Source organism: Falco cherrug, chromosome 5, assembly GCF_023634085.1.
Source record: "Falco cherrug isolate bFalChe1 chromosome 5, bFalChe1.pri, whole genome shotgun sequence".
Lineage (NCBI taxonomy): Eukaryota > Metazoa > Chordata > Aves > Falconiformes > Falconidae > Falco > Falco cherrug.
The window spans coordinates 9,636,725-9,655,592 of record NC_073701.1 but is presented as its reverse complement, the minus strand read 5'-3'; the positions used below and the strand labels follow the sequence as shown (position 1 = coordinate 9,655,592).

Here is an 18,868-nt window from a genome sequence, read left to right as displayed (position 1 = left end):
AAAATGGATACTAGTAACTGGTGTCAGCGAGGATTAGTCTTTCAGCCTCTAACACATATGTAATGTGAAGGACTGGACACTCTTATGAATTTAAATTGGAGTTTTATACTGAACTTGGGCATCAGTAGGCTAAACTCGTTACTTGCTGATCAGCTGGCTTCCTTTCTTTACAGATACAAAGGAAAGCTACTTCGTTATGGCTTCTCTTTCCCTGTATGAAACAGTTAGTAAATGTACAGCTGTATCTGGGTGAAGTTTTATGACTAGGGGTTTTCCAGCAAGCACAAAATCCTCATAATACAGAATCTTGGGAAACTTAAGATTTCTCAGGAACATAAAACCAAGCTTCAGTCAAAATGGCTTTATTTCAAGTTTAATTTTATGTAAGCAGCCTTTGCTCTAAACAAAGGTATTCTTAAGCAAAGTTTTCCAGTGCTATTCAGAAGAAAAAAATTCTGAATTCAAACAGTCACAATAAAATGTTTAGAAAATTAGTAAAATTTTTTTTGAGAAAACCAGCCAACTGGGGAAATCCTCGGTAGCCAACAGTTACTGACATTATGCGCGAATACCACCCAAATAGTCAGTTTGTATTTGTGAAATTAAAAAGGGCCTGTTTCAAATCACAAGAACAGAGATGACAGTGGTAGCTGGAGGAAGTGCTCAAGACTTGTTTAGAAGTGTCCATAGCTCTTTTTCACAAGTAATTCCTTCTTTAATACGCTAAAGGAATGAAGTTTTGTACATAGGAGGAGAAATGAGAGTGTGGGCTTTTGCACAGGCTCCTCAAGCTTCTTACGAAATGTGTCTTCCTGGAGGGCTCCTGAGTACTAAATTGGTGATCACAGCCAAAGAAGGTAGAAAAGTGTTTTTAATTGTGACTACTAACAGGGTTAATGGCAGAGGGTAGGATGGGAGCTTGTTCTTAATTTGCTTGTGCCTGGGTAGCGCCTGTTTATTTCAGGAAGGCCAGTTACATAGCAGGAGACTACCCTGTTGGTGCCTTAAATAGCTTGAACTTCTCTGCAATTGCCATGTCCTGAATTTTGCCGGTCATTCCATCCAGAGTGACCAAGTTGAAAATGCGCATCCTTCATCAGCTAGAAAATGAGTGGACACCTAATGTGTTTTCCTCTGTAAGTCAGTAACTTTTTTCAAATATTTCAAGACGCTAGGGATTTGTATCCTTAGTTTAAAAACCTTTTTGCTTTCTCGCCTGCCCTCAAGCAGGTTAATTAACATTGTGTTCTTGCTGATGAGGTAAATATCTTATGGGAACATCTACTTATTTGGTAAATGCTTTGCCACTTCTTGGGTAATACTCTTCCCATAAGGATTTTTGACTCTCCCTCTGTAATGTCCTTTACCACCTTTGATGTATTTGTAGGTGGAAAATTTAGACCCATCCTAAGAAACCTGTCTTTATGATGGTTTTCTTTAAGTTAGTGTTAACAGATTCTTTCATCTTAAGTTAACTCTTACGTAGGGCAAACTGATGGTACAATAGTGTCTTACCTGTGAAAAACACCAAAGGGTCAAACTGTTCAAGCTTCCTAAACAGCTCCAATGTTAACGAAGTAACATTTTTCAATCAAAAATTTATAAGCCAGAATCTCCTGATGAAGGCTTTGTAAGGTAACGCTAAATTGGTGCAAACGCTTCTGCCAGTGGCTGGGGCAGTAGCAGCGTTAAGCGTGTTCTGCAGTTGCCCTGTTGTATTCTTTCCTTGTGTCTCTGCACTTGACATTGCTGGAAACAAGATACTGGCCTAGGTGATCTTATAGCCTGCCCTGATACGGTTAAACTTTTCATTTCACCTTTGTTATATCTGATGTAAGCTTCTCTATGTGTTAAAAAGTAAATCTGTAATTTTGGAAGCTTCTGAAGTTAATTGTAAAGCCTTTTTTCTTTAGGTCTATGTGTAGTACTGGTCTTTTTAAGTCTTTAAATCGACACTGAAATGAAATCTTTCTTCTTTCTCCTTTAATAAAGTCTCTCTTGTACATTTGTACAGTAATTCCGTACCAGTTTATTGGGATCATGGGGAAGGAGAGCTGCAGTTATAGATGGTTCTGTTAGGAATAGTAACAGAACATAAATATTTGAGGGATTACTCAGTAGTGGGCAATGAAATGTTTTGTCCTTGTGAAATGCCAATCTCTAATTAGCAGCAGGAGACAGGGCCTTAACTACAGGGTGGATTTTCAGCAGTAGCTGCCAAGATGTAAGAGAGGCTGTGAAAGCAGATCGAGCTGTTAAACACATTACCAAGATGATAAGAATTCCAAATGATAAGAAACTGGTACATTCCTTTTGAATACCCTTGTAGGAAAATAGTGCTGAAATAAATGTTAGAAACGTCTCAGCTTGCCCACATAATGGCCCGTAGTCAGATCTGAGAGAACCAATGTGTACTTTAAAATTATCTTTAAAATGGTGAAAGTTAAAATAAAAGCTGACTTGACAGACTTTCTCAGCTGCGTAGGAGAAGAAAAGGTGACTTTGGGGATTACCAAGATCAAGAGGAAACTCAGTCCCCTCCTTTCTATGCTAGCGTCATCTTTTGCTGACTAGTCCGGTGGAATCCTGCTCCCCTAAAAGTGATGCTTCGAAAGGTAGGGGAGTTGTACCATCCTTTGATGAAGTTGTTCATGTTTAAGCAGTGCTTTACCAGGCCAGCCTTGATTTGGAAAAGGTGTCAGGAGAGACAAAGAGGAGTTCAGTTCCCTGCATGGTAGCACACTTGTTCCTCAGTTTTGGCCCCACCGCCATCATCTCCTGGCAGGTCTGCTAAATGTCTAGCAGGCATCAGACATGCACTTTGGCAGAGTGCTCTGATAGCATCACAGTTTCCTTCCTCTAATGTATCAGCCCTTTTTCAGGATATTTGCTGTATTCCCACAGTTCTCAGCTGGGTTTATGTTTTCCAGACATAGCCCTGTCTTCACAATAGGAGGAGTTTTGGGTTTGTTTTTTTTCCTCCCCCCGGCCCCCACTTTTAAGTACAGAATTTAGATCAGATGCGTTCTCTGTCCAAGCTTTTGGTATTTCATGAGTCTGCCTCAGATCCACACACAGCCCACATGCCTGGACCTGAAATATGTCAGATTTTCCCCAGATGTGTCCCTCTTTTGAGGGCTTTGGCCATGAGCCTGAGGTTTTTGGATATGTAATCCAGGCAAATGGCAGCTGCATGAGCACGAATCAGCGCACAGTACGTGAGCTGTTTCCCTGACATCCATGGATATGGCAAACCCGCTGTGTGGATGATCTGTTTGTGCGTGGTAAATCCAAGGCTGTTCGGGCAGGTCTTTCTGCTGAGATAGCTCTAGTGTCACTTGCAAACCTCTCTGGGGTTTGCTGGCCCGCAGGGAGCCCTGTGTGAGCCTGCAGATGCCCTACCTGACTGCCAGAAGCTGGCGGTGGGGCCCCTGAAAGCACAATCAGAGAACGACAACGGGGGCCCTGAGAATATCGGCACAGGAGGATACCAGGGTAAAAGCACAAACCATGCCTAGGCGATTACTGGTCCCCACAGGAATGCGCCCGAGGTCCAGGCAGAACCCCTTTTGGGGCGTAACTGGATGTGATGCTTTTTCCCTCTGGCGCCCAGTTGGTTGATCAAGCCCTAGCTGAACTGTGAGGAGTGGTGATGTGCTAGACTCATCTGTGATAAGTCATGAATATATTTTGGAAGAGCTAGCTATTGAAAAGTGAATGTGCTTAAGCTAAAAGTTGAGGTAATAAAGAAGGTTTTATTTCAGAAGGGCAAGAATCACAAGATCAGTTTAATAAGGTCAGCTATACTTAAGAGTCACAGAATTAGTTTAATAAGGTCAGCTATACTTAAGATTCACAAAATTAGTTAATAAGGTCAGCTGTGCTTGAGAGCCTTAAATGGACTTAATATGGAAGAAAGGGGGGAAAGCTTTGCTTGTTTAAATCAGAGATGTAAAAATTATTTAGAAGTTACATCCCAAACAGGCAAAAATTACAGGGGGGAGCCTCTAGGCCTGACTAGATAAATAATCATCTCACAGTGAGTTTCTGATTCTGGGAAAAGGGCCTATAAGGAGTAGAAATTAAGTTATATCCTATATAACATTGCATCTTAGGTATGAAATGATGAGAATTTGCAAAATAAGTAGCAAAAACATCCTGAGATACATGTGTGGCAAAATACAGAACAAGGAAAGGAGTGTCAGAAATGTTGCATTGTGTGGATGGAACAGAAATTAGGTAGTCTTAAATTACATCCCCGAAATGAATTACTTCATTTACAGCAGTATTGAACACAAGGGTAAAAGAGGATGGATAATGGGAATGAGGACAGGGAAAATACCACATTTAAAGCCAAGAATTAAAGAATTTAATATGCCTCTGTCAGGGGAAATGACTAATCTTTATCCCAGAATTCCAAAAGCACATCTAAAATTACATATCCGTAAGCAAGTATTTTAAATAGATTTGTCAAGTTGGGTGTGGAACCGTATGACTAGAGAATAGGAAATAAAAGATTTTTTGTTTGAGAACAGAGGAAAAAGCAATCTTACAGAACTGATAGTTTGACCTTAATAATATTCACAGCTTTAGAACAAATTCTGAAGGAGAAGTAATTACAGATAAGAGAAGTAAATGCAACCTGGGATATAATTAGATGAAGTTTTACCGTAAGTAGTTCACACTAGATTAAACTGATAGTTCTTTAATGAAATAACCGATGTCTAGGCAAGGGAAATATAGTGGAGTATGATCTAGGTGAATTTTAATTGAACACTTGACACTGCCATAATGGAAACCGTCAGCTCAACTGGAAAAGATCAAATTTACTAGGGAAAAAAAAAAAAAAAGGTGAAGTAGGTACACATAGGTACACAAGCAATTTATGGGCATATAAGTAGGTAGTACCGTCCAAGGTCAAGCACTGAGCTGGAGTAAAGTTAGTATTTAAGTTCCTCATGGGACAACTTTTTTGTAATGACTGAATAAAAATATTGGAATGTGAAAATGTTAGCGAGGAAGCATCAGCAATAACTATGTGGGTCAGAATATCGCACAGAGAAAGAAATGATGAATTTGAGGAGCGAAAGATGTGGCATGAAACTACCTACCATGGACTGCATGCTTAGGCACCTTGATACCAACGACATGAATGTCCTCTACAAGCTGGAAGATAATTCTTGAAAACCATAAAGGAGGAGAATAACCTGGGATAATATTAACCTTTTTAATGTTTAATATTCATTTTATTATATATAATATTTTATCACACAGTAAAATTATATATAATATTAATAACCTATTTTATATTTTATTTATGACAAAACATATTTTATAAATATGTAGATTAAATTAAAAAATATATTAAAATTATTTTAATTATGGGTAGTTGGTGTTGTTGCGTTTAGAAAGACAAGCCTGATCCTGAAAGGTGTCTCTGGCCAAGGCAAGGAGTCATGAACGCCGTTGTACAAGCACTGATGAGATCTCACCTGCAACGCTATGTGTAATTCTGGCTGCTTTCGAGGAGGAGCTGAAAAATGTAACTCCACCTTGAAAAGGGGAAGCAATGACCTGGGTTAAATCAAACAAACCCCTTGAGTTATTAAGATAAACACCAACAGCATTTTGTAAAAGATTTCCTCTTACCAATAGATCCAGGAGTTGGTGTTAATTGAGTGGTTGGTTCTGGGAGAACGAGTAGGGGATATTTCACTTTCTTTTTTTTGGTCTACCCTAGAAATGAAAACTGAAAAATGAATTGACAAAAAAATGTTCAGCTGTGTACATACATGGACCAGTTTACATGCAGTCCATCTCTCTGCTCGTCTTTTGTAGCAATGTGGGCTAAAAGAGTTAAGTGATAAAGCTTTCTGTGTTTGGTGAATAAATAAACAAGGATGAATTCAACCTTTTGAGATGTCCTTGAAGAGTGTCCAGTCACCCTCCTATTCAACTGCTGTTCTTTAATGTCACTATTTACAAACGCTCCTAGAAAAAGAGTCACTTCACTTTTTGGTTGCATTTCCCAGAATTTAACCTAGACATGGGGATCAAGTCCTTTTTTTAGGAGGTGTCTGCTTTTAGACAGACACTAGGAACAGGCAGTCTGGATTTCTCTGATTGTCCTTTACCGTTGTCATCCATGCTGTCGCCTCCAGTGCTGTGCTAAGGTACCTTGCAGATGTTTGGTGGTTTTATTTCAGTTAATGCATGGAGAAAATGGTCTCAGAAATTATTTCTAATCATACCACATGATCCATAAAACAGCTGTATCTGCATTGTTCCTCTTTTTCAGCACTTTTCCTTGTTTTAAGATCCAGTTGCAGCTTCAGATCACAACAGAGCGAGTTTCCTGGGCAAGGAGAGACAACTGAACAAACCTTTGTGTTTGCCCTGTTCTTGGAAAGAGAGGTGGCAGAGAGAGGTCGCTGGGGCCGTGGTGGCTCCACAGCATGCTTTCTTCTTATTTCACTGTGCGTAGCTTACTCTAAATGAGTTTGAACAGTCTCAAAGTAGTACTGAGTGTGTGGGAGACTAAAAGATACCAGCTGATATTTTTATGATGCCTTGGCATCTATTAAGTTTCTCATATGCTTCAATTCTTTTGCACGTTCCTGCTGTGCTTCTTCCCCCTTTGAAGTCCACGAACCTAAACTTTAGCAACGGGAGGAGAAAGGGATCTTGCAGAAGAGAGTTCCCCACCTACCTGATCACCCTGCCACTGAAGACCACTGTCCTCTCGCCCACAAAGTGCAACAGTACTGTGGTACCTGGTGGTGATATCATGCTTCTCTTGATGCTGGTGCCATAGCAGATGCAAATGATGCTACTGACCATGACAGAGCTCCACAGAGTATCTGTGGTGAGGGGGAGCACTGCGAGGGGATCTGTCAGACCCATGGGCGCTTGCCGTTTTGCAGCTCTCTGCTGGGCCTTGGTGGGCCTGGGGACCATTGCGGGAAAGAGCTGCGACAATGGTATCTGCAACTTAACCAGTCTGTGACCTGTCTGCTGCAAAACAGAGCCGTGGCATAGCCCTAGGAATGGACTTAGAATATTTTGTATGAGCAGTAACGGTAATTTACTGTGTATCTTTTACCCTAAGATCTTGGGGCCAGGATCACAAATATTTACCAGCAGGACTGAACTGCTAGACCAGTGGTTTTCCATTGCTTTTGGGTTGAAGAAGAAGTTTCCCAGTAGAGGTGACAATCCCTTCCTGGTCAGTCTAGTCCTGCTAAGACTTTGTTTTTCTTATTATCTTGCACAGAACTTTCATGGTTGTGGTATGTGAAACAGCCAGGAAGCTGCAACCTACGAGGCTGGAAATCACAGGGGATAGTGCGACACAAAAATTTTTGGACACAGCTGGTGCTATTTGTTTATTCAAGTCCTTCTGGAATGGGGAGCTTGAACAGATGATGCAGAATCCACCATTTGGTGAGAAAGAAAAGTTTATTGGTACTTTTATAAAAGGAAATAGTCTCTATAATACATTGATATAAATATTTATAAATATTCTGTGGGACTTCACACCCACTCCAATAAATAAATAAATATTGCAATATAAATAAGTAATGCTTTCTTACTAGCCAGTGATTGCCAGCACATCCTTTGAAGAATTAATTCTTTTGACATTTTTAATACAGTTATCTATGATTACAAATGGGGTTTTTTGATGCAAAATCCACTGTGCATTCACTCTCAGGGATTAAATCCCCTGGCTGCTGATGGAATGAGCAACCCTTCTTACTTTGTTCCGATGTATGAATATAGAGATGGCATAGAGATTTAACCCCACTGACATTTCTCATCAAAGTTTTATATGGATCAAGACAGAACTTCCCATGATTCAAGTTGTACGTCCATTGACTTGGATCCTAGAGAGCTCTGTGGAGCTTACAACAATTAATGCAAAATGGAAACTTTGCTCATGTAATCACAGTCCAGACTTCTCAAGGAGCAAAAGCCAAGAAAAATGGTATAGGAATCAAGTAAAATTATTAAACTAAACATATAATCACACCTCTCCACTGTATAGACAGCAAGGTAAAATGTATTGCTCTAGTTTGAATAAGCCTGAAAATACACAAATATCCATCCACCCTGCAATTCTCCTAAATCTATTAGAATCACTCCTTTCCTTTTGAAACTAATCAAAAACATGATGAGTTTAGAGGATGAAAACCAACAAATTATGAGACAGAACTCTTGGTCTAATCCTAATCATTTGGCTTGTCCTGTACTCCTAAGGAGTTGTATGAATTAGGAATCACTCCACATAGGAAAATTATTCTAACAGCAGAATCAAGCCCTGTGACTTCTCTAACATAACAATTTGGATGTTGTAGGTAAAGTGGTATCGTGTACATATATACATATGTAGGGAAAAAAAAGAGATTATTTTAAATGCTGTCAGCAGGACAGACTCTGTGCTAAATCTAGAACAATTTCAATGAAAGTAAGAAACACGGGGGGGACTTATTTTGATTTTGTTACACTGCTGTAACTCCAGTGGCTTCAGTGAATTACTTCAAGAGACAGAAAAAAGAGCAGGACCAGAGTCTAGCCTAATGTTTGCATTATTCCTATGAGCATGCTTGAAACAAATGCACCATTTTCAGACTGTTGTCAGGCTGTTGAATATCCTAAATGAACAAAACAGAGGAATCTGCATCCTGACATGCAGAAAATGGACACACACCAAAATTAAAAGATCTTTTCAAATATCTACCACACTGGATTTTTGTGCAGCTCATTGGTACCTTTGCTATTGATTTCTGCAGAGTATATCAAGAATAACTTTTTCAAATCCACACACCTTTAAGATTACAGGAAGACTGAATCAAAATGAAAAGATATAAGGGAGAAAAATAGCTAAGTGTGTACACAATTGACTGAGTCCTTGTGGAAATGAATATAGCTCCATTAAAACCAATCAAGCTATACTGAATTCTACCAGCTAACAATTTGACACCTAAATTACAATAAAAAGCTGTGCTCTGCAGATACTGCATCTTAACTACAGATTTTTAAACTTCAGCTGTATATATAGAGGTTGGATTCTGATAAGTAAACTTACCCATAGCATATACCAATGCAGTAAAAAAGTTTTGTCAACATTAGAGACCTCCAGATTAATATTAATTTCAGTCTTAAAAGTATAAAGCATCTGATACCTGCTCAGAACTAAATAGAAACATGAATGCTAAACTTAGATTCTTCTTTTTTAAATATAAACCTAATTTTCACTCATTAGATGGGAGTCTTCATGAACTATTAATAGTTTGATGCCTATAAGACATAATTTTTTTGATTTTTTTTTTCCTTGTATAGCTCAGCAGTGTGCAAAACAAACCATCCTGTTTAACACACTATTATTAGTAACCTGCTACTTTTCTCTAGGTTGGAAATATGCAAAACTAATGAATGTCTCCACATAATATTTCCATATTGTGATGCTAGAATTTAATGTATATATAAGTGTGATAGAGAAGCACGTAAGAGACAGACTCTTCTTTTTCCCAGACTTCAGCTTGGATTCAGTAGGTGTCAGAAATTACTCTTTCTACACAAGACCATTTGATCCTGCCCTGTTCTCCTGTCAGTTCCTTCAGTTTTCCATGTGTTCTGCTCCTATGACAGCAGAGTGCTCACTTTTTGACTCTTAAAAGGCATGAAAAGAGACTGAAGCTCCAACTTAACAGCTAAAAATATATATAGTAATTTTTATAAAATAACACACCATCACTGAGTTTGTCTGCTGTGTTTGCACAGCCAGGGATGGTGTTAGTAAGAGGATTCCCTGTCTCTCTTGGAATATCAGATGCTTCAGGTGTCTTTCCAGTTATATCAGGAACGTAACATCAGTTTCTCATTTCCTTCCAGTGAATTGTTCTTTTTGCTGCTGAATGCTTAAAGTGATTCAGATCCTAAAACGTTTGGTTTGTATTATTCTTTCCAAACATGTATCTTCTTTCCAGTAAAACAGAGCCCCAGCTGGAACATGGCTAACTGATTTTTTCAGTAAACTATCATCTGTAAGAACAAAATTGGAAATGAAGGATTTTTCCCCCAATGTCTTTCAGGTTTCTCATAGCCATTTTTACATTCAGACTGAGGGTGCTAGCCACTTCCTTTGCCTATTATATTCACCCATGTCTTCGGTTTGCAAGTGGTGGGGCCACAGTTATCTCGTAATATAAAAGCGAGGACTTGCGTACCTCCTGGCATCCATCATAGCATGTGGGTCATCTGGGTTGACCACGTCGTTCTGGTTGATTCTCACAGGTTCTCTGGGCATGTGGGAGAAGTCTGCTTGCTGCTGCAGCTGAGATCCAAACACGGAGATCTTCCTTTGTGGGACCAAAATTTGGTGAGGATCCATTGGATCGATATCTGCACTTCTAGTATTTCTGTGAGGCTCAGGTGTGTTGAATCGAAACAAAGGGATTTCATTTCTCCTGGACAAAAACTGGGAATATGGTGGTGGATTCATACCAGGGAAGAAAGCTTGTTTAACTCTGCCTAAGCTAACCAGGAAGTTGTGTTTGGGAGACTGGTACACATCATATCCATTTTCCAGTGTCTGGTGGTTGAACACACAGTCCTCTTGACTGAAGAAATGCTTAGGGGAAAAAAGATGACACCTGTGAGCAGAGGGATTTGGTGAATGACAAGTACTGATTAAAGATGGAAAGAGGGATGAGATCTTGCAGCAGGTGTTTTTCTGATCTGCCAGCTCTGTAACTCGGGCAACTCAGGCTTAGTCAAATGTAGATCTGAGATGCATGCCCATGTTTTCAGCAAAGGTATTATAATGATAACGTTGTTTTCTTTCTGAGGGCTGCATTGTCTGAGCTGCTCCCAACCCATGGCTCTATGCTACAGCAGGAATTCAGATTGGTCTACCACTGGATCTCATTCTGCCCTCATTTACCCAAGCAGGAACTCAGATGATTTCTGTCAGCTCTGCAACCCAATACAATCAAAGAAAAGAGGAAAGTTTTACCTAAGCGGCAGTTCCTCAGCTCACTTAAATCTGTATCCTCCTACTGTAGCTGTACAGATTTGCCCTGACTGAGGAAACAGGTACCACAGTAGCAGACTGGACGTGCCTTTCAGCCTTGAGTCTCAGTAAAGGTCACTCACCGAGCCAAAAATGTTTCCATTCATGTCCATACATAGATAGCGTCCACTCTTCACACCTGTGATTATTACTGAGCCAGCACCCTCGGACTTCATCATTAGGGCACCTGTTAAGAAAAACAAAGATATCAAATCCAGCACCCAGTTCAGCACTGCACCGTTGCCTTACAGATCCACAGATGCTGTGGCTGGAAGTGTCCCCTGGGGGTCTGAACCAACCTCCCACATGACCTGGGACTATTGCCCGCCCTAGATCAAGTTAGCTGTGGCTTTGTCTGTCTGAGTTTTGAAAAGCTCCCGAGATGGAGATGTCACCACCTGTCCAGGTGCCCTGTTTCAGTGCTGCATCAGCCTCCCAAAGACAACATTTTTTCCCTAACATCCCCTGTGAAGTCCCAAACCACACTCTGGGGACATTGCCCTTAGTTCTGTAACTACCCAGAAGATGTCTCCTTCATCTTTGTGACTACCCTGTGGTATTAGGTTATCCTTAATGCCCTTGTTAGTATACAAGCCCAGCTCCCTCAAACCCTCCTGATACACCGTGCTCAAGGCCCCTGACCATCCTGAAAACCCTCTGCCAGACCAGCTCCAGTTTCTTCACATCCATCTTGAAGTGGTGTTGCTATAGTGCTCAAAGAGCAGTTTCACTGGTGCTGAGTGGGAATTAACAACTTTCCTTGATCTGCCACGGTAGGTGGTTTGCCTTCCTCTCAAAGCGAGTGTGCTGTTGGCTTATGTTTGACGCTGTGCCTGCTGCTTGCGACCCTGAGGTCCTACCCAGGAGGGCTGTATGCATCTAGCCTGTGCAGCTGCGGGGGGTTATTGCAGAACTTGGCACTTCTCATTAATCTGGTGTCTCAGTGGTACCATGGTGACCTGGCAGAGATTCAGTCACCCTCCCTTTCATGACCCCTGGCATTGTCTGATTTCCACTTCTCCTGCTCCACCATTCCAAATACTGGTGTATTTGCTTCATGGCAGATACGGGAAAAACACGACATTCTGTTGTCTGTTGTTCTCTGAAACTTCACACTGGTTCTTGACCAACAAACCTAAAATTGGTTTTATAAAACCTTTAAATATGTAGGAAGAATAATAAGACAGTGCAATAATTCCTGCTTTTCATTAGTAATTCCTTTGAAAAAATATTTAAAAAATAGCAGAACTTGCTCATTTTTTCTCCTTGATTAAATTTTAACTGTTAAAAACATTCTTTGCTCCTTATATACTAATATAAAAACATCATAACATATGCTTACATTTTTAATTGAGTGTATAAAAATGCTGTGCAGCAATAGCAATTAACATGACTTTATGATGCCTAGCTACTTGTGATTCGAGTATTGCTAAGAGAGAATTACTTTTGAAATGCTATGAAAGAACCTTAACTCTTTAAAAAAGCCATTTTTCTGCTAACTATAATGTTTAGGTCAGGCATTCAGCAAAGGAAGAAGAATACCTTCATTTTCCATGAAAATAAACTATGATGAGACAATCTGAGAACCTTTTAGTTACAGTAGGGAATATCTACTTCTCATGAACCTCGAAGGCTTAACACTTCTTTTATGACAGCCTGGACTTTCATAGTTTACCCCTTTTTAATCGACCTTGGCACACCCATGTTCTACGCAGATTAGAGTTAGTTTTAGTAGCTGTCAGCTCTCTACCCCGAAAAAGAGATTTTATAGATACTATCAGTTTCCCATTACTGCTGTGATGAGTTCCCTCATTGCAGTGCCTTTGGTAATACTCTCAGTGCAATGGGAAGCAGCTGTTTGGGGGATGCCATCACCAACCTTTAATTGCAACTTCCACAAGAAGTTGTGGGTAAAATCATGAAATGAAGGATAATTCAGGTAACATTTGCTAGCAGATTATTACAGGTACTATAGAACTTTAGTTCTCTTAGGCAAGGAATAAAATTCCCCATCCACTAGATTTCTCTGGAGGAATTTTGTTTATTTGTTAAACAGAAGGAGGATTGTAATTATGTATATTTTCCATCCCATCGCTGTACTCCTCTGTCTGCCTGCATAATGAGAGGAGTATTTTCTAGAGCTAGTGAGAAAGCAGAAGTTTGTTCTCCCTCCCCTGCTCCCATGAAGACTGAGGGTCCATAGTACGCTACTTACTGTAGATGGTTTGGTGAGGAACACCATCAATGTAACCGTCAGCGTTGATTTGGAGATGGAAGCTGTTCCTCTCTGTATCTGTGTAGAGGTGCATCAGGTGATCTCCATTCCCCCAGCTGGGATGCAGCAGTGGAGAGGAGTTGGGAAAGGCGAGGGCAGCCTTCAGGCTACACAATACCAGTAGCATGTACCGCAGGCAGCTGCAGGCACTGCTTTGTGGCATGGCTCACCGTTCCTAACCCTCGGTTGGTATCTGCAGCTCAATATGTCTCTGTGCTTCTTGCTTGCCCTTGGTCGCCTGTGTCTGGAGTGTGAATCCTCAGATAGGTTCCCTTCTTTTCTGCAGAGGCTTATAAAGGGCAGCAAAGTGACATCACACAGGAAAAACTTCTCCACATCCTTGATTTTTGTCAAAGCAACATTTTAAGTGTCCTGAAACCTCAAGGGAAGGATCTCTGGCTAAGGTGCGGGGGGGAAAAATGTAAGGTTTCTAAAGACAGCTCACGAAAGCTAATCATATGTTCAAATGTTATCTACAACCCTGTGACATCTGAAATCTTCCCACGCCCCTACTGTTAGATCCAGGAAGAGCAATCCACTGCACTTAACTTTCACTGAAGGGAATGACCCTTCAGACCTGACTTATCTGTTTATTTAGATTCCCACCTCCCCTCTCAGTTTCCAAACTACATTCTGATTTAGTGGAAACATCAAATACTGCTACAATATTTTGCAAATATATCAAAAGCTGATATTAGGTTGTCCTGTGCCTGATTCTCCCTTCATTATGGTATAAGTTTAGCAGTGAACCTTTTGGGCTGATACTTGTGTCACTCCATTTAAGCAAAAGAAACTTGATGTGAGCATAACCCACTTCAAATAAGCTGCCCCTTTTGTTTCTCCCGTTTCATTTTGTGTCACCTGAATAAAGGTGACAAAACAGCTGAAAATTACCTGTAGAACACTTTAAACCTGTGTGGTTTTTCCTGCATTGCACATCGGGCTGGCAGTCCTTTAGAGAGTCATAGAGGTTAGTGTGGCCCGTTCAGATCCAGGATCTGAATCAAACCTGAAAGCTCTCCTATTGGTACTTTTCTATTACTTCAGGTGCAACAAACAAGGTTGGAAGAACTACAAAGGGACATGACCAAGCTGGAAAGTAATAAATGGACAGTGACGCTAAAAAATGTTCCAAGATATAATACTGGCTTTTCAGTTGCCCTGCCAATGTTCCTTGTCTTTACAAACAAATCTGATTTAAAAAAATATGGTACCATTTATTATATGAAAATGCTGTGTGTATGGGTAAAACAATAATAGAAATAACAGGTTATAAAAATGGACTGTGTTAAGGTTTCTTTCAAAAATTTATACAAAACTGAAGAGTACCAAACAGCAATTTCATAAGTTTTTTTAAAGAAGCTCAAGGATTTTAATTGTAGCAATGTTAGGTTCAGTTACAGTCTCTAGTTGGACACAGTATGAAAAATTCTTAGTTTCGTTAACAAGCTGTGGGGCAGTCCCATCAGCACCAACCGTATCATGGATTGATACAACTGTAACCAACGGCAGATGTTGATCTGAAATTTTTTTTATTGTTTAAAATTAGCAAAACTCTGCCAAATTCTTCTGTCACACCTGTGTAAATCTAGAGACTTGCGTCAGTGTATATACACCTGTGTAAATGACAGCATGTTTTAGCCAAAGTGTATAAAGGTCATATCTTAAACTGAGTAGACTGACAAAGCTGTCTTCACTGAGAGGCATCTAGGCTACAAATATTTTACCAGTTATAACATCTGAAATGCTTTGCTTTAATTTAAAAAATAGCTTGGAGGGAAAGGGGTGTTATTTTTATTTCTCTTTTTTAGAGTGATGTATCTATTGTTGAAATTATCCACTAATATTTTTCACTTTGATATTAAAACAAATGCTGGGGGGGGGGGGGGGGTGTTGTTGTTGGTTGGTTGGTTTTTCTTTTGCTCCCTTTCATTAGACTACCATGGAAATGCGGATATGTATACCTCAGAAGCAAAAGTTTCTGCAAAAGGCACTTACAGGATAGTGTGTCCTCTTGGAATTTTTTGTCATTCTTTTGTCAATGCAGTTTTTCTGGTTTGATATTTCATATTTATCACGACATTTTTCTGTACTTGCCATTATGGATTGATCTGGTCTCTGGTGTCTTAGTTGCAGAAAAACAGTTCTCAGATGTTTGAAAAATTTATTCGAGCTCTATTTTAGCACATGCTAGTTGTGAGCAGCTCTTTCGCTGTTTTATATGTCAGAAAAGGAAAAACTGAAAAACTGCTTTCACATGCTTAAATAGTTTGGCATTTTGAAAACTTTCCCATAGGGTCAGCAAAACTCCAGACTTTGCTGAGTTTTCTTTAGGCTGCTGGACTAAAGCAAATTTTTTTAAGTCTCTGCTTGTGAGGATGATAATGTAATTTTTGCCTTTCCATAGACTCTTGTTGTTGTTGTTGTTTCAAACCTACAAATTCCCACTGCATGTGGGTTTTTTTAACAGTCCATTTCTTTTTATTTCAGGCTGATCCATTTATTCCTTCTGTTGGTATGTAACTTTCTTACCTTCTAACCATTCAGCTGTTGATGAAGTAACCAGGTGTATGAAAGCTTGCTTACTTTTTCAGCTGTGTCTGTTAGTCTATTAGAAGTGATGACGACCTTCTCATGTATCCTTATGCTGTGGCATTAGTAATAGCAATATTTCTGCAACTTTTACCACATATGTTGATACTGCTTTTTTTGTTCTCTATATTGTTCTGAGATGTTTGGTGAATTGAGATGGCTTTTTTCAGTTCTCAGTAAAGAATTAGCTACAGAGTCTTATAGATTTTGCTTGTTGCAAAGGAAAGAAAGAAATGGAACTAAATTTGAAGACCAAAAACATTTCAGCAAACTCAGAACTGCTGCTTTTCTTTAACTGCTACCTTAGTCCAAATGGATGGTTCAGGTAGCGCTAAGTTTTGTTCAAACATGAACATAGGTTAGTCCCTCCTATGAGGAGCTTATACTTTTAAGGAGACGGGAAGGAAAGTGGGAGCTGTGAGAAGAGCAGTGTGAGCACGTGTGGAGCCTGAAACATGCTGGTGGGAAAGGGCAGGTCTGACCTACACCTCAGGACTGAACGTGAACTTTTGTGTGGTCAGGAAGGCCACACTGCCACATTTTCCACTTCCCATTGCAGGGATGCTACACAGCCAGTGTCAAGTGCCACAGCGGCACAGGACTTTCCTTGGAAGCATCCTGCAAAGGCAGCTGGGACCCAGCCCGGAGGTACCACCCATGGTGGATGTTGGGAACCACTGAGGTGAAGTGAGGAAATTTTCACTTCAGAGCAAGATTTAAAGTAAAAGGATGGATAAGACAGGCCCCAACTTGCAGGCTGAAATTTATTTGAGAAAATCACTGATGCTCTGCCCCTTAGTGGGTCTCATTCCCCTCCCTCCCTCAGCCGTGCCTTCACCCCAGGCCCGCTCCTGCTGCCTCCTTGCTTCTTGCTTCAGAGGCAGCCCGGGTCTGGCTAGGGCACTGGGGCTGGGCACGCGGCGGGCCAGGTGCCGCGACTGGAACAACTGTGACGCTTGTGCCTCACTGGTACCGTGTGTAGCCCAGGGCACACAGCAGATGGGCCACACAATACCGAACATCTGTAAATGAACATCATAACTTTCTGTGTGGAATGAAGCAAATGTCCAGTGAGAAGTTTTGTAATTTATTGAAATACGATCATTTAACTCCCAATTATACCCAAACCTGTACACAAGAGGAACTGAGTTAAGGTCATGGGAGCAGCTTGAGATCTGACTTTCCCCCATTTTGACTGTTTTGAGTTTCAGCCTTAGGTCATTTTTTGATCAAAACTGTTTCAGATCTGTAAAACCCTGAGCTCAGTAACTGTATGTCATCCCTTGCCCAGCTGCTAGCAAAGTAATGCCTTTCTTTTATTGCTTATCACTTCACTCAGCTGCAGAGGGCTTGCAAGGGAAAGGTAAGATTTTTAATTTAAGTTACTCCAAGTGATTTGCTCTCAGTTACCTTTTGCAGGCTCCTTGAAAGTGCTTTATGCACCATCAAAAATTTGCAAGTTAAAAAAACCCCAGGAGTTTTCTACTCAGTATAATGGGCTTGCTTTCCAGGATTCTCCTATGAGTGAAAATGCACGTTCCCTCCCAGTGCTGGACTACCTTTCATCATGCAGGAGCACCTGTGGACCTGTTGCTTAATAAAGCACATTGACTTATATTTAAACAGGTGTGTGGCTTGTCCTTCTGCAGAATTCTGTGCTATCTCGGTATCCGGGATGGCCTCAGGAAGCCTTTTGCTCTCTGCTGTTTCAAAGATCACAAGGGAGTTTGGCTTGACAGATTTGAAATTACCCTCTGCTTTTAACAATTTTCCTTGCATTGCACCCCTTCAAAGAGGTCAGAGAAATCAGGGGCCCTTCCCTCCGTCTCCCCATCCTTAAAATCACTGTAATAACTGGCTCTGGGACAATCACATCTTCAGAGTTGGAAATACAAGGGTGGAGTGCCTCTCCAGAAGTTATTCTAGGAATAATGACGCACTAAGTCAACGGTATGTACAGTGGATGCTCTGTGTGTGTGTGTGTGCATAAGCCTTTGCCACAGACTTTACCCGATGTTGTTAAACACATCCTGAGTGACCTTATTTGGATGTCCCATTCTTGTCACACTGCCCACGACTAAAGAAAACATCCTGGCTAGGTTCACCTACGTGAAACAAATGAGGTAAGCACAGCCCACTGGGTCTGGGACCGCAGCATGTACTAGCAGCTTCTGCAATGTGCTTGCCAAATATATTGTTTTGAGTCTTCTATTTTTTCCCCCTCACCTTTTCTCCATATAGTAGACATTCTGGAAATCCATTTCCAGTTTCAGAAGTGCTAAGTCACCTGCACAAGCAGCTCAGGCAGTGATATTGCTAGATTAGAATCCTCGATGCCTGTCTCTACAGGATGGGGGATGTATGGTCTTCCTGAGAAGTGCCTGTCTTGTCTTCTTGCCACTTCTCTTTCCAGTCAGGCAGAAGACTGTCTGTCATAAGCTTTCAGGTCTGGTTCACATGTCCGAAAAGGGGGCAGCTTGTTACCAGTGGCTTTAGACACTCTGAGCTTTCCAAATATAATGCAACAAAGACAGGCAGACAGAGAAACCCCTGATATTTCTTGCCTCAATATTTCACTATTTTGAGGAGGTAGATAAGAAAACAGACTTCCCTGCCTGTAAATGTCCCAGATGGGCATTTGTGATGCTGTTTGTGTTGTTTTCCTCTAACTGAAATGAAGGGCCTCATTCCTCCTCCAGCTGAAATCCTTGGCAGAGCTCCCAGTCAAAGCAGAACCAGTCCCTAAAAGGTTGTGTTTTCTGAACAGAGAATGTTTCTGTCATTTTAAAGGGTCTGAATTTTCTTAGGTATTGTGGAATAGAGAATGGTTGCAGTCTGTAATGAGAGCTGCTGATACCCTCTATTTCCAAAGAGACGCTTCTGGTTATTTGAAATGGAGTCTTCCAGGTTGTGGCACCCATTCCTCTGGG

General features: G+C 40.7%; 1 protein-coding gene across 1 annotated transcript; it reads right to left on the bottom strand.

Moving 5' to 3' along the window:
- Positions 1-7,457: 7,457 nt before the first annotated feature.
- On the bottom strand, positions 7,458-15,122 carry FGF23 (fibroblast growth factor 23). Its single transcript, XM_005446028.3, has 3 exons — positions 13,287-15,122; positions 11,155-11,258; positions 7,458-10,630 (listed from the first exon to the last, which is right to left on the bottom strand). The coding sequence occupies exons 1-3, from the start codon at positions 13,507-13,509 to the stop codon at positions 10,193-10,195; spliced, it is 765 nt and encodes a 254-aa protein (XP_005446085.1). The 5' UTR covers positions 13,510-15,122; the 3' UTR covers positions 7,458-10,192.
- Positions 15,123-18,868: the final 3,746 nt, after the last annotated feature.

Bases quoted from the DNA above. Each gene is read 5' to 3' on its own strand.
- FGF23 (XM_005446028.3), bottom strand. From the start codon at position 13,509: ATGCCACAAAGCAGTGCCTGCAGCTGCCTGCGGTACATGCTACTGGTA. The intron at 11,259-13,286 runs GTAAGTAGCGTA...TTTTCTTAACAG, and splicing joins TCCTCACCAAACCATCTACA to GTGCCCTAATGATGAAGTCC. The intron at 10,631-11,154 runs GTGAGTGACCTT...TTTTCCCCTAAG, and splicing joins ATGGAAACATTTTTGGCTCG to CATTTCTTCAGTCAAGAGGA.